Raw genomic sequence first — 25,909 nt, 5'->3', positions numbered from 1 at the left:
ATGTAATTAACGAACAAAAAATAATAATTCTGGAGTCCTATTTTGACAGTAGAATAACAACTATAGTTTCATTGTCAACCCAAAATTCATGACAATGATTGGAATTAGTTAGCACATAAAACCATCTTGAATTATACATTCCTGCTTGGACCTGTTAGGTGAAACAACTTATTTAATGAATAGGCCTACCTCAGTAGTCTATTTATTATACTTCTTAATATTAGTAAAACACTATGAATGATTTCATAAGATGATTTCTCATGATTTGGGTGTGATCAGGATTTGGGTCTGACCAAATCATGGGCTGGTGCCACCAACCTTAAAAGTGTAAAATGTTAGTCTGGTGCCCTGTAATAGTAATTAACACTTAGTGTTGATTCAGGAGAACACATTTGACAGGCACTAATTTGCAATACAGCCTAAATCGGCTTGGCTTTTATAACGTATAACCTAAGGCGCAGACAGGCAGGGAGACCCGGAAGAAGCATAGCGGGGGGGAGGGTGCTATTTTTTCCGACCTACAATTGAATGGGAAAAATCATGCAATATGTCTGGCTCAATATGCAACTCACTTTATTTATAGCTGATTTTCCGCCACAAAGTTTCCATTTTGCAACAGGATCTTTCCCTTGTGCACTGAAGATCTCTACAGCAGCTCCACCCTTTGAAGGAAATGCCATTTGTTTTCATGAGTGTTTGAAAGGTAACGGTCAGGCTATGTTGTACATTGAAGATTTGTTAAACTAAGATTTACCTGATATTCGTTCTTAAACATCTTTCAGGTAGGATATCTTCTTTCCTTTGTTAACCACTAATGTTAGCTAGCTAGATAACATTCTGGACTGGCATGTGACCACTTCCAATAGCTGGCTACAGTAACGTTAGCTGGCTAACGTCATTTTATTTAACCTCGGCATGCATGTGTCTTGCTATCAGTCCAGTGTTGGCTTTACAATCTAAGATTGTCGGCACGCTGGCCACAGGAGTGTTCCAAAACAGAGCAAATTCTCGAAATAATTCTTCATCCGTGAGTTTCAATGTTTGCTAGCTAACTGGCAAATGCCAAAGTCTGCTAGCTAAAATCCACAGTCAAGTTCCCTAGTCATTTGAGTCGGGGTGTCTCCATGGTGACAAGATGCTACACTGTAGCACGAGGCTGCACTACTGTATCGAGATCAGATCTAGCCAGTCTATCCCAGTCTGCATATGAGATAGTAAAATGTGTAGAATTGCAGGCAATTAACTTTAAAACAGCAAAAGACAGCTTCTAGACGGCCAAAAATGCATTTTACGTACATGTCTTTAGTATTTCACAGATAGAAGGATGAAGGTCCAGTCCAGGAATGTCTTAACAAAATGAAACCAAAATATTTAGGCTGACATCCAGTGTCCAAAAAACAGGGATTTGTGCTATATGCAAATATCAGCATTTATCAGCCAAATTACCCTATGAGGGTGTGGTGCCTGGCCTTAATACTAAACAAAAATATAAATTCAACATGCAATATTTTCAACCATTTTACAGAGTTACAGTTCATATAAGGAAATCAGTCATTTGAAATCAATTCATTAGGCCCTAATCTATGGATTTCACATGACTGGGCAGCGGCGCTGCCATCAGTGGGCCTGGGAGCCAGGCCCAGCCAACCCACTTGGGAGCCAGGCCCAGCCAATCAGAATACATTTTTTCCCCAGAAAGGGGCATTATTACAAACAGAAATACTCCTCAGTTTCATCAGCTGTCCCGGTGGCTGGTCTCAGACGATGAAGAAGCCAGATGTGGAGGTCCTGGGCTGGCGTGATTACACGTGGCCTGCGGTTGTGAGGCCGGTTGGACGTACTGCCAAATTCTCTAAAATGGCATTGGAGGCGGCTTATGGTAGAGAAATTAACATTACATTTCTGCAGTCAGAATGCCAATTGCACACTCCCTCAAAACTTGAGACATCTGCGGCATTGTGTTGTATGACAAAACTGAACATTTTAGAGTGGCCTTTTATTGTCTCCAGCATAAGGTGCACTTATGTAATGATCATGCTGTTTAATCAGCTTATTGGATGGATTATATTGGCAAAGGATAAATCCTAACTAACAGGCATGTAAACACATTTCTGAGATTTTTGTTGTTGAATATGCTTTTTGTGCATATGTAATGTTTCAGAGATATTTAATTTAATCTCATGAAACATGAGACCAACACTTTACATCTTGCGTTTATATTTTTGTTCAGTTTGTGTGTGTGTGTGTGTGTGTGTGTGTGTCTGTGTGTGTGTGTGTGTGTGTGTATATATATCCTAGAATTAAATACTTAATGATTGGAGAACATTTTACGAACAGCACCAAATATTGAGATGAGTGAGATGCAAGACTTCACTCTCACACAATCACACTGTGCATGTGCACAGATTTGCTTCACGCTCTTACAGCGTGGGAGCCACGGGACCAAAACAGCTGAGAAGTTTAGCCTCGCGCTTCAAAGCTCTTAGGTGTTGCAGAAATTGACACACTATGCTGTTTATCATATTACTGAGTCGACCTTTAACATTTATCAATCAAAAGAACTGAAAGAAATGCTACAAATGTAAAGCAAACAAGACACATGTTTAGGCCTGAAAAAAATGGATAAATGACACTTTCAGGCATTAAGCTAGAGCTAGGCAATAAATTGACTCATCTCAAAATTAGAGTAGAACAGTTTTGCATTTTCAAAATGACTAAGAAATATATCATTAATGAGTGAGACATACATGTAAGCTAATACAGTAACACCTGACTTCAAGTTCATGTAGTAACTTTATGATTTCTACAATAGCAACATTGTTGTTATATAGGACTTTAGAAATGGCTTTTTAATTACTTAATAATTGAGTTATCACACAAGTTGAATAAAGTAGTGTAGAGTAGTTTAAAAAACACCCAACTCACTGTTATGCAATTAAAATGCAATTACCAGATTATTATTTAACATTGTGCTAATAAAATGTTGCTTAGTGTTATAACACAGGAACAATAATAGTTTAATCAAAGACAGTACAGTATTAAGATATGCAGAAACTGTTTCTCCAATAGAAATCCCTGATCACACTTGTAAGCGATGTTGGCTAGCTAAGCTCATGCACAGAAACACATCATCGGGTCTAACGGTCGTTTCTCGCCGAACTGCACTTGTGCAGGCCTTTAAATCGAAGGGTTGTTTTTCGATATAGGTTGTTTTTGGTGAAAATGAAACTTGTCACTTTCACCAGGTTGGAGTAATAACCGCTGCGCTCCCGAGTTGCGCAGCGGTCTAATGCACTGCATCTCAGTGCTAGAGGTGTCACTACAGTCCCTGGTTCGTATCCAGGCTGGATCACAACCGGTGGTGATTGGGAGTCCCATAGGGCGGAGCACGATTGGCCCAGCGTCGTCCGGGTTTGGCCAATGTAGGCTGTCATTGTAAGTAAGAATTTGTTCTTAACTGACTTGCCTATTTAATTTAAATACAATTAATACAAATAACGTGTTCAACTATTTCAAGAGATTATCATTTCAACCTCATGAGGGGGAAGAGCTACTGTCGTGCCTTCTTCACAACTGTGCGCGTGTGTGTGTGGACCATTTTATGTTCTTAGTGATTTGGACGCTCTCATCCTGCTCCACTGTAGCCCAGTCGATGTGGATGTGGGCGTGCTCGCCCCCCCTGTTTCCTTTAGCCAACGATCAGCTCCTTGGTCTTACTGACGTTGAGGGAGAGGTTATTGTTCCGTCCCCACACTGCCAGGTCACTGACCTCCCTGTAGGCTCATCATTGTTGGTAATCAGGTTTATCACTGTTGTGTTATTAGCAAACTTGATGATTGAGTTGGAGACATGCGTGGAAACGCAGTCATGGGTGAACAGGGAGTACGGGAGGGGGCTGAGCACGCACCCTTGTGGGGCCCCCATTTTGAGGATCAGCGTTGCTGAGGTTGTTGACTACCTTCACCACCCCCAGAAAGTCCAGGGCCAAGTTGCACAGGGCGGGGTACAGACCCAGGGCCCTGAGCTTAGTGATGAGCGTGGAGGAAACTATGGTGTTGAAAGCTGAGCTGTAGTCAATGAACAGCATTCTTACATAGGTATTCATCTTGTTCAGATGGCGATTGCGTCATTCTTGGAGCTGTTGGGGCAGTATGAAAATTGTAGTGGGTCTAGGGCAGGGATCATCAACTTTCTTGAGCGGATGGTCGGAATACAGTAATAAAAATGTTGTAAACTGCAAATTGACTTCAAGAAGAGTTAAACATAATATATAATACATAATACATAACATAACATAACATTCAAAAGTATGTGGACACCCCTTCAAATGAGTGGATTTGGCGATTTCAGACGCACCCAATTCTGATAGGTGTATAAAATCAAGTGCACAGCTATGCAATCTCCAAAGACAAACATTGGCAGTAGAATGGCCTTACTGAAGAGCTCAGTGACTTTCAATGTCAGAGGATGCCACCTTTCCAACAAGTCAGTTCATCAAATGTCTGCACTGGTAGAGCTGCCCCGATCAAATGTAAACGTTGTTATTCTGAAGTGGAAACGTTTAGGAGTAACAACGGCTCAGCCACGAAGTGGTAGGCCATACAAGCTCACAGAACAGGACCGTCGAACACTGAAACACGTAGTATGTAAAAATCGTCTGTCCTTGGTTGCTAAAATCACTACCGGGTCCCAAACTGCCTCTGGAAACAATGTTGGCACAATAACTGTTCGTCGGGAGCTTCATGAAGTGGGTTTCCATGGCCGAGCAGCCGCACACAAGCCTAAAATCACCATGCGCAATGCCAAGCATTGGCCGGAGTGGTGTAAAGCTCGCCGCCATTGGAATCTGGAGCAGTGGAAACGTGTTCTCTGGAGTGATGAATCACGCTTCACCATCTGGCAGTCCGTCGGACAAATATGGGTTTGGCAGGAGAACGCTACATGCCCTAATGCATAATGCAAACTGTAAAGTTTGGTGAAGGAGGAATGATGGTCTGGTGCTGTCTTTCATGGTTCGGGCTAGTTCCCTTAGTTCCAGTGAAGAGAAATCACAATACTACAGCATACATTCTAAACGATTCTTTCTAGAGTTTGCTTCCAACTTAGTGGCAACAGTTTGGGGTAGACCCTTTCCTGTTTCAGCATGACAATGCCCCCGTGCCCAAAGCGAGGTCCATACAGAAATTGTTTGTCGAGATTGGTGTGGAAGAACTTGACTGGCCTGCACAGATCCATGACCTCAACCCCATCGAACACCTTTGGGATGAATTGGAACGCCGACTGTGAGCCAGGTCTAATTGCCCAACCTCACTAAATGCTCTTGTGGCTGAATGGAAGCAAGTTCCTGCAGCAATGTTCCAACATCTAGTGGAAGGTCTTCCCAGTAGAGCGGCGGCTTTTACAGCTGCAAAGGGGGGACCAACCCCATATTAATGCCCATGATTTTGGATTGAGATGTCCTACGAGCATGTGTCCACATACTACTTTTGGTCATACATAGATTGCTAATATACAGTCCCAGTCGAAAGTTTGGACAATTAACAGGTGTGGCTTGTGGGATTTCTTTCTCTCTTAATGCGTTTGAGCCAATCAGTTGTGTTGTGACAAGGTAGGGGTGGTATACAGAAGATATCCCTATTTGGTAAAAGACCAAGTCCATATTGTGTCAAGAACAGCTCAAATAAGCGAAGAGAAACAATAGTCCATCTGTACTTTAAGACATGAAGGTCAGTCAATCCGGAAAATTTCAATAACTTTTAACGTTTCTTCAAGTGCAGTCGCAAAACCCATCAAGCGCTATGATGAAACTAGCTCTCCTGAGGACCACCATAGGAAAGGAAGACCAAGAGTTACCTCTGCTGCAGAGGATAAGTTCATTAGAGTTCACTGCACCTCAGATTGCAGCCCAAATAAATGCTACACAGAGTTCAAGTATCAGACACATCTCAACATCAACTGTTCAGAGGAGACTGCATGAATCAGGCCTTCATGGTCGAATTGCTGCAAAGAAACCACTCCTCAAGGACACCAATAAGAAGAAGACTTGCTTGGGCCAAGAAACATGAACAATAGACATTAGACTGGTGGAAATCTGTCCTTTGCCCTGATGAGTCCAAATTTTAGATTTTTGTTTTCAACCTCCGTGTCTTTGTGAGACGCAGAGTAGGTGAACGGATGATCGCCACATGTGGGGTTCCCACCGTGAAGCATGGAGGAGGAGGGTGTGTGATGGTGTGGGGGTGCTTTGTTGGTGACACTGTCTGGGATATATTTTGAATTCAAGGCACTTTTAACCAGCAAGGCTACCACAGCATTCTGCAGAGATACGCCATCCCATCAGGTTTGTGCTTCGTGGGACTATCATATGTTTTTCAACAGGACAATGACCCAACACACCTCCAGGCTGTATGAGGGCTATTTGACCAAGGAGAGTGATGGAGTGCTGCCTCAGATGACCTGGCCTCCACAATCACCCGAAGTCAATCCAATTGAGATAGTTTGGGATGATTTGGACCACAGAGTGAAGGAAAAGCAGCCAAGAAGTGGTCAGCATATGTGGGAACTCCTTCAAGACTGCTGGAAAAGCATTCCTCATGAAGCTAGTTGAGAGAATGCCAAGAGTGTGCAAATCTGTCATCAAGGCAAAGGGTGGCTACTTTGAAGAATCTCAAATATAAAATATATTTTGATTTCTTTAACCTGTTGAGTGTAGGGGGTAGTATTTTGAGGTTTGGATGAAAAATGTACCCAAATGAAACTGCCTATTTCTCAGGCCCAGAATCTAGAATATGCATATAATTGTCAGATTAGGATAGAAAACACTAAGGTTTCCAAAACTGTCAAAATATTGTCTGTGAGTATAACAGAACTGATATTACAGGCGAAAACCTGACAAATCCAACCCGGAAGTGCTGCTTTTCCTGAAAGCTCTCTTTTCCATTGCCTGCCTTCGCTCCATTTAAAGGGATATCAACTAGATTCCTTTTCCTATGGCTTCCACATGTTGCGAACAGTCTTTAGACATAGTTTCAGGCTTTTAGTTTGAAAAATGAGTGTGAAAGATCACATCGCGTCATTGGATGGCTGGGTGCCAGCAGCGTTTTGCATACTCAACAGCTTGGAGCAGATGTTTTCTCTCTCTCTCATTTGAAGAAGCTACAGTCCGGTTGAAATATTATCGATTATATATTGTAAAAACAACCTGAGGATTGATTATAAAAACCATTTGACATGTTTCTACGAACTTTACGAATACTATTTGGAATTTTCATCTGCCCGGTCTTGACCGCTCGAGCCTGTGGATTTCTGAACATAATGTGCCAACCAAATGGAGGTATTTTAGATATAAAAATAATCTTTATGGAACAAAAGGAACATTTATTGTGTAACTGAGAGTCTTGTGAGTGCAAACATCAGAAGATCATCAAAGGTAAGCGATTCATTTTAATGCTTTTCTGACTTTCGTGACCAATCTACTTTGCTGCTAGCTCTTTAATATTTTGTCTGTTGAGAGAGATGTCCTTACATAAACGCTTGGTATGCTTTTGCCTTTTTTGAAAGATTTTTTAAAAATCTGACACGCCAGGTGTATTAACAACAATCTACACTGTGTTTTGCTATATTGCACTTGTGATTTCATGAAAATGAAATGTTTTTAGTAATTTATTTGAATTTGGCGCTCTGCAATTCAGCGGATGTTGACAAAAATGATCCCGCTTATGGGATGGGTGCATCAAGAAGTTAACACTTTTTTGGTTACTACATGAGTATGTGTTATTTCATAGAATGAGTAGTTGTGTCCAAACTTTTGACTGAAACTGTACTTTGTTCTCATTAATGGCAAACAGAAATCATTTAATTTGGCTCACGCTACTCTGACTGTAATCCTGAAAGTTAATTTAGGAATATTATTCACTACCGAGTATAAAGACGGAGGGCTTTGCTTGCTTGTTCTTGTTCTCAACTGGCCTACCTTGTTAAATAATGGTGAAAAAAATAAAATTGCTGAAGGAGGATACAGTACCTTGGATTTAACGCATGCCTAATGAACACTTCATGGATGGATAATGTCCAATACTCTGGGAGCTAAGAACATACAGTAACAATACCTCTTTAAAGTCAAATTGCCTCCCATGCATACCGTACAGTACCACTGCATATGCCTAACTCTTACTTTTGAATTCACTGCTAAGCTTAGGAAAGTGTGATACACATAGACAAGAGGTATCAAAACCATTAAAGGTATAACCGTTGTCATGACGTTGGCCTGATGGGGGAGGTTTATGACCCCCATAAATACCTTTCCCCTTTTTCCTCTCTCTACTCTACCGATGTGACTATTGAAAATCCCTTTGTTAACATGCAAACTCTGTCTGGTGACATCAAAAGATGGGAAACGGAACCATATTTCGATAATCCAACCAGTTGAAAATATGTGTTGGTACTTAATGAATATGATCTCAGATCAGTTGTCTGAGACATTATTACTAATGACAGGATGACATAAACTCTGTCTTGGAAAGTCGACACATTCTAGATTCACATGGAATTGTTGTGCAGTTTAAATGTTTAAATATGAAACTGTTTGTGAAAAGATTAAATGTAATTTTAGCTTCTTAATGAGAGAACGGTTTGTCAGAAGAACAACACTCTGCTCACTCAGAGGCCCCGCCCAAGACATGGGTTGTAAACTATGAAACACATTTACGAAAATGTAACTTCCTGTTCCAAGGATGTGTGGACTTGAGGTCCCCACGTTGACAGGACAAAGACCACCTACAGAACTAAGCCAACCCTAGAGAACCTAATGAAATTAGCATTGAATTTCAATGTGAAGGTGACAACCTACATGCCGGAAGGATGGATTATATACCGACTATACCAGCCAGAATATAGCATATGCATATAGCATAGCAACTTGGTATGAACTTTGAACTCCTATTCACTAAAGAAGTGATACCTCCTAGCCGTCGCGCTAGCGCAGCAACTGTAGACGGACAGAGTATTTGTTCTACCACAAGACGACGGTACTACCAAGTATCCATTCTACCACCAGACATTCTTCAAAGGACAACCCGGCCTCCCATCTACTACCGATCGAAGCGCAGCTCAGAGTAAATGTTTATTGCATTTTCCTTTTTCAAATGGGCAGTAATTTAGAATGCATAAGATACTGTATTTACGATAGTATAGCTGCCTACGGCTTGATAGCGACATAGCTTGTCCTTTTGTTCCTCAGTCTTCCCGCTCTTTCATTCAAAACCTCACCCCCTTTCTTTGTGTAACCAGCTGTCATATCTGTTCCGTCCGTTTTCCGTTATGACATAATTTGTAATCAATGTATGATACATTCTGTGTATATGTAATTCTGTGTGATTATTTAGGCATTTAGTAAATAAATAATTAAACCATATTTTGTATTGCTGATTCAACTTGTTAGCCAGGGTTCGTGAAGATAACCAAGAATTTACAACTTTCACACTAAACAAGGTGATGTTTAAATATTGATAGCTATTGATGTAAAAGATTACTAGGTCTTTAAGAGTTTATTCGGAAGATAACAGCTCTATAAACATCCTTTCGTGGTGCCCCACGATACATTCGTAATAATTACATTCACCTGATTAGCTTAATCGGGTAATATGAATTACAGAGAAATTATTTTATAGAATAGCATGTCATATCACTTAATCTGGCATAGCCAAAGACACAACACAGGTGTGAAATGGCAAGCTAGTTAGCGGTGTGTGCTATTATTTCAATCGGCGACATCACTCGCTCTGAGACCTTGAAGTATTTATTTCCCTTGCTCTGCAAGGGCCATGGATTTTGTGGAGCGATAGGTAACGATGCTTCATGGGAGGCAGTTGTTGATGTGTTCAGAGGGTCCCTGGTTCGAGCCCAGGTTGTGGCAAGGAGAAGCAATCCTGTTATAATGGCATGAAATTGACTTCCTTGATTGTTCCTGTTCATTGATTGTGTGACTCACTGGGAGGGATGACATGACAACAAATGTGTTTTTCATGAGAAGATTTGAGATGTATGTTGTTTCTCAGTGCTCGGTGCATTGACCGTGCTGCTCTACTGAGCACCGTTGCAAATTGTAGAGCATATTTCGTACCATAATGTAGGTTTGGAGGCAATGTTTCAGCCAAATAGAAATATAAACTGAAATAAGCAAACAGAATGAACACACCACACCACCACACACACACACACACACACACACACATACACACTGCTATTCAGTTTGGTTTGCTCCAGTGATCATCCACAGAGGAAAGTGAGCCTAATTTGCATATAAAGGTTTAGCTGAGGCATATGGAGTTCCTGTATTTACATGTATTGCAATAATAATGATGATGACAACAGCAAATTAGAGCTAAATTAGATTTTGTGAGCTGTTACGGATCATGGAAATGTCACTTAATAGAATTTGCTCCCTACAAGAGGTCCAACGTGTCAGTTGATGTAAATTCATGTCATGCATGCACACACACGTTGTACGCTAGACGTATCACTCTCTCACACGTATGCACACACACACACACACACTTCTCATCCACTAAAAGAACAAGTGTTCACTACAACGGAAGGCCAGCCCAGAACAATTTGATTCAAAACATTTCGGAATCTCTTTGTTCACATAACACTCATTCTTTTACACTTACAAGAATACCGGCAGAGAACGTAGCCAATCTAACCTCTGCATAGAAAACTGACTCAGACATGACTTCATGTCCATCTAAGTGTTATAGCCACCAACATTCTCATACAGTAATAGGGGTAGGGGCATGAGCCAGAGATAGTTTGGTTCAATCGAGGACATTTTGTAATCATATTGCAGATCAAGCTATCAGCACGCTGACTGATTGGAGGATAAATGTACTTCTTAATGTGATGTTATTGCTTCTTGGTAATCACCTTCTGGATAATGACTTTGTGCATAATCATATGAGCAGCACAGTTGAGCAGTTTGAGAGTGATTACATTTCTCCATCCCTATCCCTCAGCTTTTTATCGAAACAGTGGCGGGGAGGGCACTTTGTTTGTCTTTCAACTGCTGATTGACCCTTTCAAACTATGTCATGTCAAATCAAGCTTTATTTGTGACATGCGCCGAATACAACAAGTGTGGACCTTACTGTGGCAGCATCTGTCTGGTGGTAAATAGACGGCTATGAATAATATAGATGAGAACTCTCTTGGTAGATAGTGTGGTCTACAGATTATCATAAGGTACTTTACCTCAGGCGAGCAATACCTCGAGACTTCTTTAATATTATGAGCATGAGCTGTTAGTGACTAAAAGACCCACACCCCCACCGCTCCAGCTCTATTGTCCGTGTACTCGGTGAAACATAAGATATTACATTTTTTAATGTCCCGTTGGTAGGATAATCATGGGTCATCAATTTTATTTTCCAATGATTTCATGTTAGCCAGTAGAACCGATGGCTTTGGGAGTTTACTCGCTCGCGTACGGATTCTCAGAAGGCACCCCTGCACCCCGTCAAATGACATAGATTTGGGCCTGTTCCCGGGAAAGCAGTATATCCTTTTTGTTGGACTCGTTAAAGGAGAACGCTTCTTGCAGTTCGTGGTGAGAAATCGTTGTTCTGATGTCCCGAAGTTATTTTCGGTCATAAGAGACAGTAGCAGCAACATTATGTACAAAACAAGTTACAAACAACGCAAAGATAGCACAGTCACGTGTGTTCATAATCTATGAATCTTTAATAGGTTTCTTGCAATTACTAGAAAACAACTTCAAAAATAACAACCAACTTGACCAAGTTGTCATTTCAGTTCCATTTCTAGGATTACTAAATTGGCATCATGAAAAGGACAGCCATTAACACCAACTTTGTTCAGCTTAGCAGACATCGTTAGCTACTGCCAATTAGGCAAAAACATCCAGTCAAATGTCTTTGAATCTCACCCAATTACTCTAGTGACAGAGCCCCCCGTTTCTTCTATTATATTTTGAAATATTAAATCTTTAAAAAACAGATGTTAATAATTCATTTTGCAGTGCCTTCAGAAAGTAGTCATCACTTACTTCCCATTTTGTTGTGATACAGCCTGAATTCAAAACGGATTACATATATTTGTTTCTCTCATCGATCTACACACTATAATGACAAAGTGAAAACATGTTTTAATAAAATGTATTAAATTAAATACAGAAATATATAATTTAGATAAGTATTCACACCCCTGAGTCAATACTTTGTAGAAGCACCTTTGGCAGGGATTACAGCTGCCTTATAGCTGTCTTACAGTGTCTTTCTGGGTAAGTCTCTGAAAGCTTTCCACACATGGATTGTGCAACATTTGCACATTCTTCTTCTTTTTTTTCTTTTTTTAAAGCTATGGCAAACTGGTTGTTGATCATTGCTAGACAACCATTTTCAGGTCCTGCCGTAGTTTTTTTAAAGTAAGTCAAAACTGTAACTCGGCCACTCAGGAACATTCATTTTCTTCTTGGTAAGCAACTCCAGTGTAGATTTGGCCTTGTGTTTTAGGTTATTGTCCTGCTGAAAGGTGAATTAATCTCCCAGTGTCTGATGGAAAGCAGACTGAACCAGGTTTTCCTTTAGGATTTTGCCTGTGCTTAGCAACATTGTTTCTTTTTTATTCTGAAAAACTCCCCTGTCCTTAACGATTACAAGCATACCCATAACATTATGCAGCCACCACCATGCTTGGAAATACGGAGAGAGGTACTCAGTAATGTGTTGTATTGGATTTGTCCCAAACATAATACTTTGTATTCAGGACAAAAGTGAATTGCTTTGACACATTCTTTTTTGCAGTATTACTTTAGTGCCTTGTTGCAAACAGGCATGTTTTTGAATATGTTTTATTTTCTATAGGCTTCCTTTTCACTCTGTCAATTAGGTTAGTATTGTATAAACTACACGTTTGTTGATCCTATCACAGCCATTAAACTCTAACTGTTTTAAAGTCACCATTGGCCTCATGGTGAAATCCCTGAGTGTTTTCTTTCCTCTCCGACAACTGAGTTAGGAAGGACACCTCTATCTTTGTAGTGACTGGGTGTATTGATACACCATCCAAAGTGTAATTAATAACTTCACCATCCTCAAAAGGGATATTCAATGTCTGCTTTTTTATGTTTACCCATTTACCAATAGGTGCCCTTCTTTGCGAGGCGTTGGAAAACCTCCCTGGTCTTTGTGTTTGAATTTCTGTTTAAAATTCCTCCTCACCTCATTTCACTTTATACAGTATGTGTTTACCTTGTATGTTTTGGAAATCAGTCAGAATTCTTCTAACTGTGGATATCTGATCTGTGATTCCTCAGCAAACTGTGGAGTTCTGAGATTTGTTGACTCGTGTTTTTTTATGTTCTTTTTGTTATGTCATGTATGACGTGTGTGGCTTTCTGAATCGTTCCATCAGTTGTTGATGTATGCTTCCATCTACCTTGATCTCCCCTATACATGTGCCAGGGCTGGAGCAGTGTGCAGGTTGTGTGTGCCAGAGACCAGCGGCAGATGGGCCACATCTACAACAATCCTCACTACATCAAGCAAACAGGACGCAAAACTGAATCAAAGAAAACTTGCTACATAGCTCACAACATGGACAAAATAACGTTCATTGTCTCAGGGTGAGTACACATGCAGCTGTTACTGGGTGGTAGTGGGGGGTTTGGGAGTCCCAGGACACAGTGTTGGCTGGGGAGGAAGGGAGGTCAGGAAGGTCCATTGGGTGGAATGAGTTCTGGGGAAACAATCTGCTGTGACTGACCGGAAGATGATCAGGTCATACAAATGGGTTTAGAAACAAGATGTGTTTCGCTTGGATCGGACGGCAGCTTGGCGTGAGTGGATGAGTCACTGGGTAGGCCGATGTTATGTGTAGATTGGCCAAGTGTTGAGATTGGATTGTGGGCTTGGCTCGACCTCTTTCCCTTTAGAAATTGAGGGCCCTGGCCTGGCTTGGGACAACCGCTTAGCAGAGAAATCCAAGAAAAGGTGTGGTTCCATCTTGCTTTGTTCTAAAATACAACACAGAAATGAGGGGAGGGGATCAGTGAAATGAGGGGAGGGGAACGGTGAAATGAGGGGAGGGGAACGGTGAAATGAGGGGAGGGGAACGGTGAAATGAGGGGAGGGGAACGGTGAAATGAGGGGAGGGGAACGGTGAAATGAGGGGAGGGGAACGGTGAAATGAGGGGAGGGGAACGGTGAAATGAGGGGAGGGGAACGGTGAAATGAGGGGAGGGGATCAGTGAAATAACGGGGGTGGATCGGTGAAATGAGGTGAGGCGATCGGTGAAATGAGGTGAGGCGATCGGTGAATTGAGGGAAGAGAATCTGTGAAATGAGGCGAGGGGATCGGTGAAATGAGGCGAGGGGATCGGTGAAATGAGGGGAGGGGATCAGTGAAATAACGGGGGTGGATCGGTGAAATGAGGTGAGGCGATCGGTGAAATGAGGTGAGGCGATCGGTGAATTGAGGGAAGAGAATCTGTGAAATGAGGCGAGGGGATCGGTGAAATGAGGCGAGGGGATCGGTGAAATAACGGGGGTGGATCGGTTAAATGAGGGAAGAGAATCTGTGAAATGAGGTGAAGGGATCGGTGAAATTACAGGGGTGGATAGGTGAAATGAGGGGAGGGGATCAGTGAAATGAGGGCAGGGGATCAGTGAAATGAGGGGAGGGGATCGGTGACATGAGGGACAGTCCATATTTCACACACTAGTTCATGCTTTGTCTGCCTTATTACGCTTAGGCTACTGTTTGCAGGTCATAGCCAAGGAGGCAGTTCTTCCCCAAAAATGTTTTGCAGATATGAAGAGGGAAACACATTTTCATCAGGTGGTTTGTTGTCCAGGCCAATTCAGAAATCTCTGACTGTCACAACCCCTAATTACTTTGCATCAATCTCCTTCCCCTCCTTTGTACGCAATGCCCCCCTCCCTCTTTCTCTCTATCCCCTCTGCTTGTCTTACTGTTTGTAACAACAGGCATATAATTATTACAGCAGGAACATTTGAAAAGAACGTACATGTACAATCACTGATCCCCTCCCCTCATTTCTGTGTTGTATGTTGTATTGATTGTAGGAAGTAAAGTTTAGGTTAAAAGCTTCATTCTGACGCCGTCCATCTACAGAGATTTGTGTCTTTTTAAAGGTGTCACTGTCGGTGTTATGGCCATTAATCTGGTTCTGAAACACACACACAGACATTTGTATAGTGTTCTTTCTTCCTGTTCGGCTCAGATTGAGCTGCTAATAAACTGCAAATTATTCACTGTCAGAGGAGCGTATTGCAGATCGGGAAGTTGACTTAATTTAAAGGTTGTGGTCTCCTGAGAGAAACATTGCCTCATGACAGCGGAGTTCATTTTCATCTAGCCTTACCTCCTGCTAATGGTATGACACTGTGACATACAGGCACACACATACACAGACACAAAACACACACACTAATGGCAGAGAAACTGTGACAGCCTCTGACTCATAATAGTTTTTTCCCTGTCACTTCATTGTCACAAAGCGCCTCTCGGCCTCTCTGTACAGTAAGTAGCTCCATTTCCCTCCAGCATCCCACTGCAGGCTGTAAATCTGCCACTCCACAAATGACAGGAAATACATTGTAGAAAACTATTTTGTTTCTAAACAGTTTTTTTTTTTTGCAACTCTTTTTGTTCTTTCTCTGTGTGATAGTTTTTTTTTTTTTTTTTCATTGTATTATTTTTCTGTATTTAAAACAACCTTCTCAAGGGTTCAATTTACATCATAATGAGTTCTGAAATAGGTTATGTTGTTTTATTAAGCGGAGGACTCCGAATCTGCAAGTTGACATTTTATTTTAAACAATAACGTTCCATTTGCCAAATTTAAATAGAGAATCCGCTGAACCCCAAGTAATTGAAAGGGGGCTCAGTACACCCACCAGTGAAATGGTGTCGCAACAGAGTCCTATTCATTTCCCCTTTTCTCCTCTGTCATCACAGGTCCACTCGGGAGTGATGAAGGAAGGATAGATTAAAGAGGTGTTCGTCGGCTCCAGAGAAAGGCCGGAATGATTCTTATTATTTGATGCTAGGTATGCAATAGGGTTCATGCTTAAAGTGAGCAGCTTCACATGTTCCTGTGTTCAGATAAGAAGTTGTGTCTATGTACTTAACACTGTTCACTGTTCACTGTTCACTGCTTGAAACAAATACCCTTTGAGGAGATCTTTTTTTTTTCATTCACATTTGACGGGGCATCCACCCTGTGTTCACTAGTATATCTAGCAGAGACTTGTGAGTCAAGGGGTTCAATAGCTAGATCTCTGCTTTGGTTTTCAAGCTCAGTAAAAAAAAAAAAAACATCCACAGCAGCTCTAATTGTAATCCACTTGTGGAAGAAGGAGTGTGTGTCACGGAATATCCAGGGTTGGACACACACACACCTGTGGAAGGAGGTGTGTCACAACATATCTGGTTAATTACACAGAGTGGGCTCAGTGGCTGCTGGCTGCTTCTGATTCATGTACTCTACAGGGGCAGGGGAGCTAAGTGTTTGTGACGGGACACCTGAGGAGTGTAATTGGAAAATAATCAAATGGTAATTTTACTGCAATATTACCGACAGTAACTAGTCTATACTAGTGTAACAGAGTTTTTATTGGTGATTCCCCTTGCCACTCTATTGTAAGCCAATGTTTTTTTTGTTTTTTGTTGTTGTCTTGCCTCCACCCACTCAATATAGAATCTTACTGGCTGGTTTGTGTGGCTTGCTTACGAGGGGCGGTGTTTGAGTTAGAATCATCTCAGTCAACGAGCGTCAAACCAGCGGTAAGTTAAATGGTTTGCAAAGCACTGTACATCAAAAGTGATTTTTATACTCCTAAGTGCAGATCGGAATACACAAGTTATATCAATTTGGTTATTAACATTGCCGGAATATTAAACAGGAGATGTGGCGTTTCTTTTGTGGTGCATTTTGTTGAATATAATTTCAGCTAAGGCTGGTTATTCAATGTGTCTTGGGGGGTCATGTCTTTTCTACAGTGTGTACAGAGAGTACGATGATTATCTGTGGCGGCTGCATTGCATGATGTGCTAGCTGTGCTGTTTCCTATTAGGAGCATTGTTGAAATTGTTATTATTATATTGCGCATTGCATTTATTCCTGTTGTAAACTTGTATTATTTTTGGTAACTATGGTTACCCCAGTCAACAACTCCAAACCAGCGCGCATGCAGAGAGTAGGATGAGGATCTGCGGTGGCGCCATTGGATTAAGTGCTATCCGTGCGGTCTTCTATCAGATGGTAAACTGTGCTACATGCCGGAGTCCTTGTCGGTGATTGTTCACAACACAAGAAGAGCACTGTTCCACTGTTATCGTAAAGAAATAGCTGTGTCCTGAGTTTGTGCCTCCTCTTCGGCCTGAAGGAAGTCTTGGCTCAACAAGAAAAAAGTCAGCCTCACATGGCCTAGTGCTTGACCTGGTTTGACCTCAAAGAGCTTATAACATTGTACCCAAGACCAAATATCTATGGAAGCATGCTAACAGTAAACAGCCAATAATGGAACATCCGTGTTCAACCATGTTTGGCCCACAGATCGGGTTAAGTGTTGAATAACTTGACAGATTTTTAATACAGTTTTTTGGCTGCCCAAATATACATGTAGCTGGTAACGCTGTCCCTTTTAGAGTTAATGTAAAAAAAATTAGTAGGGCTGTAGTTAATGTTTATCCATAACATACCAGTGACCCAGAAGTGTCTGAGGATATCAAAGATGAGAGGACCTTTTTAAGGGTGCAGATCAAACGCTGAGCCTCTTAGCCATCCCCATCCTCTTTCCAATGAACTTTTAAACCGACCAACCAGTGACTGAGAAGATCTGACACACTTGCAGTGCTTCCCACTCCGTCATATGATAATTGTGTGTGCGTGCGTAGCGATTAAGATTGTCACACAGCGTCCAAGTCTCTCAAAAAACAAAAATATAATTAAAGTGAAAGCAAATCTTGGTCTATTATCCTTACCTAAGACCTGGCGCAGAGCAAAGGGTCTGTCTGGGTCAAACAAGCAGCCTCTTCTTGAAGTGTCAGATAAATTAGGGCGTGTAAGGGAGTATGCGAGGGGGCATTGTAATGAAATGAGCCTTTGCGATTAGCCTCTGTTTCTTTTTGAGGTCAGAGGTATAGGCTTGTGGAATACCAAAAGAAAGTCACATCATACTAACATCCCTGGTACACCAATCCACTATGGAACGGAACTGTAAAAGTTCCCTTTTCACTCGTAAATCGTGACATGGGGTGTTGTCTCTATGTTTGTTGGCTGACCACTTGGCTTGACCTGTTGACAGCATGGCAGTAACCCTATGGCAAGTCTGAGGTGTACTGTGTCGGTGTCATGTCGTGTCACATGGCCTGTATATAGCATGGGAGAACGCCTGCCCCCTCTCATTGAAGCCACGTAAGTTCAAGGCCGACCACGGTATTGATGTCAATGTTAGCAGAAAATAGGATCCCCCATAATAGTGAATAGAGAAATGCAGATCTTTGTGGTCAATTTTTGTGTAAATAAAATATTTTTGTCGAAGACATTCATGGTACAAATAATTGCTTCTAATACACCAGATACAGTGCATTTGGAAAGTATTCAGACCCCTAGACTTTTTCCACATTTTGTTACGTTAGAGCCGTATTCTAAAATTTATTAAATTGTTTTTTCCCTCATCAGTCTACACACAATACCCTAAAATGACAAAGCAAAAACAGATGTTTAGACATTTTGGCAAATATATAAAAATAATTACATTTTTACAAAAAATCACATTCACATAAGTATTCAGACCCTTTACTCAGTACTTTGTTGACGCACCTTTGGCAGCGATTACAACCTTGAGTCTTCTTGGGTATGACGCTAGAAGCTTTGCACACCTGTATTTGGGTAGTTTCTCACATTCTTTTCTGCAGATCCTCTCAAGCACTGTCAAGTTGGATGGGGAGTGTTGATGCACAGCTATTTTCAGGTCTCCAGAGATGTTAAATCTGGTTCAAGTCCGGGCTCTGGCTGGTTCCTTCAAGGACATTCAGAGACTTGTCCCGAAGCCACTTCTGCGTTGTCTTGGCTGTGTGCTTGGGGTCAATGTCCGGTTGGAAGGTGAACCTTGTCGTCTGAGGTCCTGAGCGTCTGGAGCAGATTTTTTTATCAAAGATCTCTCTGTACTTTGTTTCCATTAATCTTTGCTTCGATCCTGGTTAGTCTCCCAGTCTCTGCCACTGAAAAACATCCCTACAGCATGATGCTGCCATCACTATGCTTCACCGGTAGGATGGTGACAGGTTTCCGCCAGATGTCACACTTGGCATTCAGGCCAACAAGTTCAATCTTGGTTTCATCAGACCAGAGAATCTTGTTTCTCATGGTCTGAGAGTCTTTTGGTGCTTTTTGGCAAACTCCAAGCTGGCTGTCATGTGCCTTTTACTGAGGAATGGCTTCCGTCTGGCCACTCTACCATAAAGGCCTGATTTGGTGGAGTGCTGTAGAGATGGTAGTCCTTCTGGAAGGTTCTCCCATTTCCACAAATGAACTCTGGAGCTCTGTCAGAGTGACCATCGGGTTCTTACTCACCTCCCTGGTGGCCAGCTCTATGAAGAGTCTTGGTGGACCTTAACTTCTTCCATTTAAGAATGACAGAGGCCACTGTGTTCTTGGGGACCTTCAATGCTTGACACATTTTTTGGTACCCTTCCCCAGATCTGTGCCTTGATGCAATCCTGTCTTGGAGCTCTACAGACAATTCCTTCGACCTCATGGCTTGGTTTTTGGTCCGACATGCACTGTCAACTGTGGGACCTAAATAGACAGCTTTTTCCAAATCATGCCCAATCAATTGATTATACCACCGGTGGACTCCCAAGTTGTAGAAACGTCAAGGATGATGAATCGAAACAGGATGCACCTGAGCTCAATTTTGAGCCTCATAGCGAATGGTCTGAATACTTATGTAAATGAAGTATTTCTGGGGGGGGGTTTTGCAAAAAAACAGTTTTTGTCTTGTTATTATTGGGTATTGTGTGTAGATTGCTGAATTATTTTTATTTAATTCATTTTAGAATAAGGCTGTAACGCAACAAAATGTCATGAGGTCTGAACACTTTCCAAATGTACTGTATATGTGTGATTATTTTAAATTTGCACACAGAAAAAGTTAAGGATAATTTAGTTGCTAATGGCAGCCTGTAGTACCCTAGTCGGCCTTCAACTTGTTTAATCAATGAGAGGGGGCGACACTGAACTAGCCTTCCTGGTTTAGCTCAAACTGCGCATGTTAGGTAAAGGAATGTCTCCATTACTCTCCATCTTAAACGACTTCATTTGGCTTCAATGCGCTATTGAGTCTTCACATAAGAATTAATAGTGTCATTTGATCAATGGCTTTGTCCATTCATTTAAACAGTCATTGGTCTAGAGAAAGGCTCAAGGTAAACTAATAAGCAGTGAACTATAGGTCAGCCAATAGAGCGATTGAGCTTTCCTTTTTATTCAGTCCAACAGACAAGACAAACTACATCAACCTTGTTGAAAACAACCTTTTTTTGTGACTACAGTATATTAGTTAATAATTACATTCACTCTTAATTACTTTTTAATTCAGTTTTACTTTGATTCAGTCAAACTTGCTATCCATGTTAGTCTCATTCATTGCAACAGTTGGAAGTATAACAATTAACATGTTGTTATGGTGTTGGTTTGTTTCATATGTAATAACACTTTTCCACATTAATTACCCATAATGCAGCTTGACATCTAATTATCTCATTGCCTAGGAGGAAAATCTTTTTTTTTCTTGTCTGACCTTAGTTATTTATACTTAATGTTGCCCCAGGCAACCTCTGGTGTCAGATTCATGCACACACATCTGAACCAGTTTTCATACTGAGCAGTTGCCAAGTTTCCTATATCAGCTAGGAAAAGCTTGCATCAATTTGCATTAGATTTAGTTTATTTTGCCTGTAGTTAAAGCAGGTAGACTCTTAATTGCCTGATGTAGGCTACTACGTTGTACTACAAAGCAATGCTCTTTATGCCTGATTATGGCAACACACACTTCATGCTTTACACACGAAGACAAGCATATAACATACTAACAGACACTGTACGTACTCACATACAGGCACATTTTCAGTATTGTCAGTAGGTGACTGGTGAAAGACATGGGCCAATCAGACACCTCTACACCCATCGACATCACAGCATTCCTACAGATCTAAAGATGTGTTTATGTAGCCTGGTCCCAGATGTTCCTGGTGTTGGTGGTCTTGCATCTCCTGGTTTGTAGTGTACTGTATGTAGCCTGGTTGCTTGGCAGCTGCTGAGCTGAGTGGAGAATGACAGTGAAGTACGGAACCGCTCTTCGTTGTGTACTGTCTGCTGACTGGGCCGATATCTAATGCATCAGATGTGGGGGATAGAAGAATTGGATTTACTAGGCCTATACTGTAGTGGTCTCCATTCAGATCAGATGCCAGAGTGAAATCATACAGTAGAGAGCAGAGGCACATATATTACAGTGAGCAGACGAAGGGATGGAATAATATATCAAATACATTTATTTAACCTTTAATTAGCCAAGTCTGTATCGTTGAGATGACAATGGCTCTTTCAAGAGAGACCTGGATACAATGTTGCTAATAAGATGGATGGTAGAATACATTTCTTAGATGTATCAATATTCCTTAATCAGAAGGGATATGAAAGAAGACGTTCTGTTGAAGGACTGGTGTGTGTGTGTGTCAGAGAGGGACCATAGGGAGCTCGTGTTTGAAGGACATGAGGAGGAAGCTGCTGTATCAGATATCAGTGTCCTCACTAAGGGGAATCAGTATAGTGTTGTCAAAAACTCGATCCAAAGATATGGCAGAGACTAATTTAATTATTTAAAGTCTAAGGGGATCATAGCTATTTGATTTTAGAACCCCTTTAGGTAAAAAAAATATATATATATATTTCAAAATGATTTGATAAAATATTGAATTAGGCCTTTACTACTAGCCCAGAGAAACGCACATTCATAAATGGCACAAAAAAAAGTAACAAATAAAAATAAATAATAAGAATCAAGGTTTTGAAGTGTTTGTCCTATTTAGGAGATAAAATAAGTTTCAGGAACAGTTATTTTATACAGCAACAGTTCCAGAACACAATGTGTTACGGTGCAGACATAACAGGAGTCTATGAAATGCCTAACATCAGAACAGAGCATAAACCTTAAGACGTTTCAACAGCTCACCCCAATTCTGCCACCACAATTCCCCCTTTGATGCCATGAAAACCATAATCATCACCATACATGATATATCTGAGCTGTCAGACAGAACTTAAAACCTTCTGGAAAAAAATGACATTTTCATTTTACACTAAAAGGGGTGATCTGAATGGAACTCCTGAACGGTAACTTAATAATAATAATCTGGGGAAAAGGGAGGTTCATAGGGATCGGGGTCATTTCGATGACAGTAGGTACTATCATCTCTGATAGGGAAATCTGGGTGAAAGGATGAAACAGTGACCAGATCCGTCAGGTAATTTTAAGCTGACTTCTGTGGTCATGACCATCTGGTGGGGAGGGGATACTGCTGTTTCACACAATCTCCTCACCAAGGTCATCAGGCATGAGAACAGAGAACAATATCAGAAGGAATCCAACCAGTACCAGGAGACATTGCAACACAAGAGTTTCAATGTTCTCAAAGGCTAGCGTTCACATATGCAAACAGATCCCAACCCCACTCGTTATCTCGCTTTGCCACAGTATCAACCACATGTCTAATAGTGGCAAATGACTCAGCAAAACCCATAGGGGAGTCTGGAATATAAGTAGAGCATTCTTGACCAGCTACCGCACAGGTGCCTCCCTTAGATGCTAGGAGAATATCCAAAGCCAATCTATTCTGTAAGACCATACTACGCATAGCCACAAGTTCAGCAGTAAATTATTCAATAGCAGTAGCATTGCCCATTCTTTGCTAGTTCTCTAATGGAATCAAGTGCAACTGTCAAGACGTAATTAGGGATTAATGCAGAGGGGGAAAAAATGTTTTGCAGGACAAGATGCAATGGTCCTCCTATACAAGTTGGAGAAAGGGTGATTTGTAGGTATTGGGATAGTACGCAGGAACAACATAGGCAGCATAGCATGATCCTGACCAATTTTTAGGCAGATAATAGTAGGCGTTCCCCCCACATATACATAGTTCCACTTACTGAGGACATACACTACCATTCAAAAGTTCAAAAGTTTGGAGGAAATTGGCTCCAATTAAGCGCCGTCCACGGGGTATGACATGGTGTTCCAAAATGGAGTGATAGCCTTCCTTCTTCAAGATCTCTTTTACCCTGTACAAATCTTCCATTTTACGACCACCAAAGCACCCTCAGACCATCACATTGCCTCCACCATGATTGACAGATGGCGACAAGCACTCCTCCAGCATCATCACATTTTTTCTGCGTCTCACGAATGTTCCTCTTTGTCATCCGAACTTAGATTTGTCTGTCCACAACACTTTTTTCCAATCTTCCTCTGTCCAGTGTGTGTTTTTTGCCAATCTTAATATTTTATTTTATTGGCCAGTCTGAAATATGGCTTTTTCTTTGCAACTCTGCCTAGAAGGCCAGCATCCCGGAGTCGCCTCTTCACTGTTGACGTTGAGACGGGTGTTTTGCGGGTACTATTTAATGAAGCTGCCATTTGAGGACACGTGAGGCGTCTGGTTCTCAAACTAGACACTCTAATGTACTTGTCCTTTTGCTCAGTTGTACGCCGGGGCCTCCCACTCCTCTTTCTATTCTGGTTAGAGCCAGTTTGCACTGTTCTGTGAAGGGAGTAGTACACAGCGTTGTACGAGATCTTTTCTTGGAAATGTCTCACATGGAATAGCTTTCTTTTTTCAGAACAAGAATAGACTGACGAGTTTCAGAAGAAAGGTCTTTGTTTCTGGCCATTTTGCCCCAGATACTCAACAAGTCTAAAGAAGGCCAGTTTTATTGCTTCTTTAATCAGGACAACGGTTTTCAGCTGTGCTAACATAATTGATAAACTTGGATTAGCTAACACAACGTGCCATTGGAACACAGGAGTGATGGTTGCTGATAATGGGCCTCTGTATGCCTATGTAGATATTCCATAAAACAATCTGCCGTTTCCAGCTACAATAGTCCTTTACAACATTAACAATGTCTACACTGTATTTCTGATCAATTTGATGTTGTTTTATTGGATGGAAAATGTACTTTTCTTTTTAAAAAAGGACATTTCTAAGTGACCCTAAATTTTTTGAACGCTAGTATACGTTTAGCATACACACTGACATTCTTAAGTTTATAACGTATCCCTAATGACATGTTAGGGTGGAATGTTCCATTTCTCAACAGGAAAAGCATGGTTATGTTATTGTAGATAGAAAGGTTATACTTACAATGACTATCCCCCAACTGGAGACCGGTTCCATTTGCTATATAACACATAACCTGAGAGTAGGACCAGGGTGATGGGTTGCTTGGGAAGAGAGGTGTGATTATTAAAATCTTCTAATATAAAACACCTCATCCTCCACCCAATCAAGCATAGTTACCTGCTTTGGTCCACATCAATATTTCATAAGCACCGAGGGTTACAGCTCGTAATGGCATAGTCTCAGCACTGTCTAGTAACAATCCACAAACCTAACAATCTGATGCATTCTGTAGTACAGAGACATTATTAGCTAAATGTAAGAAAGTGTTTGACCTGGGGAAAACCCCATCATGTTCATGTCCTCTTTTTTTCCCTCTTCAGGTCTGTGGGGTCGTCAGAGTCCAGGCAGGTTTCATATGTACTCTTCTTGGCTTCACCCTGTGGAAGCCGGGCCTTGTTGGAGCGGAGAGGTCGGGGAGAGGTTACTAGCACTTTCACCTGCCTCAAAGTCTGCTACCACCCAGAGGATGCCCACAGACACAATAGCTGTGAGTCCCAGGATGAGCAGAGTGCCCCTACTTTGTTGCAGGAGTAACATCTTCTTCCTGCTCTGCTGCATGCTTGCAGTGGGAGGCGTGGATCCAGGTGTCTTTTCCTAAGAACTTTACATCTGTTACGGGGGTGAGGGCGATCTGATGTGGTCCGTTCCACCTGGGTTTTAAAGGTTCTTTACCTCTGTGGTGCCTCCTGCCCATTACCCAACTTCCAGACTGGAGATCGCAATGTGGACGGTCATCTGGGAGGGTCTGGGCATCAGAGACCTGTGAGCGAACAGCTCGGAAACAGTTAGTCAGAGAGCTAAACAGTACTTCATCATAGTGTCATCCAACAGATGCAGATCTGGGATAGCACATGGAGGGGATGCTGGGGTTCTCATAGGCCTTGCCAAATCAATTTGCATATTTTACTAATGGGCCCCAGGGAACTGGTAGTCAAGACTAAGAAGTGGGTACTCGTTTTCCTGCATTGTGTTCTTGGCAAATCGGTGCATGTAGTACGTTTTCTGCATGCACTGACCGTTCACTTTTTGGACACATGACTCACACCGTGATACATGCTTCCAAGGTAACCCAACAGTGTCGGTGGCAAATCGTAAAACCCTCCCCATATGTAGCCAACAGAGTATGAAATTGATATAATTGGTTACAGTAATCAACCACTTATTAGAGTAGCTTGTTATTGGCTGGAGTACACAACAGTGCTTTCTCTCTCAGCCCTGGGGAGGAAACCCTCCCTAACCAGGGAGCTCAATGGATTCTTACCAACATTTAATTAGTTTCAGAAACCACCTACAGAATGACATTTCTATGAGGGCATAGGAATGTGTAGGAATAGCTTTGCTTTACTGCCCACCTACATTTCTTCAGAAGGAAAAAAATAAAAATAAACTAATTACAACCCTT

At 41.5% G+C, this 25,909-nt stretch overlaps 1 protein-coding gene and 1 long non-coding RNA gene across 2 annotated transcripts in view; one reads left to right on the top strand and one right to left on the bottom strand.

Moving 5' to 3' along the window:
* Nucleotides 1-1,209, bottom strand: part of cfap20dc (CFAP20 domain containing) — a 54,452-nt gene extending 53,243 nt beyond the window's left edge. The window contains exons 1-2 of the mRNA XM_021568790.2: nucleotides 755-1,209; nucleotides 573-662 (exon numbers count right to left, since the gene is read on the bottom strand). Of these exons, the coding sequence (XP_021424465.2) occupies nucleotides 573-662; nucleotides 755-775 (111 nt within the window). The 5' untranslated portion in view covers nucleotides 776-1,209. The remainder of the gene's footprint in view (nucleotides 1-572; nucleotides 663-754) is intronic.
* Nucleotides 461-25,909, top strand: LOC110494081. The gene is made up of 3 exons (XR_005037004.1): nucleotides 461-703; nucleotides 13,479-13,639; nucleotides 24,828-25,909. It is a non-coding gene; the product is annotated as an uncharacterized LOC110494081 (long non-coding RNA).

Source organism: Oncorhynchus mykiss, chromosome 17 (assembly GCF_013265735.2).
Source record: "Oncorhynchus mykiss isolate Arlee chromosome 17, USDA_OmykA_1.1, whole genome shotgun sequence".
In the NCBI taxonomy this organism is placed as follows: Eukaryota; Metazoa; Chordata; class Actinopteri; order Salmoniformes; family Salmonidae; genus Oncorhynchus; species Oncorhynchus mykiss.
Note: the sequence above shows the minus strand (reverse complement) of the source record. Positions and strands in the feature narration are given on the sequence as shown.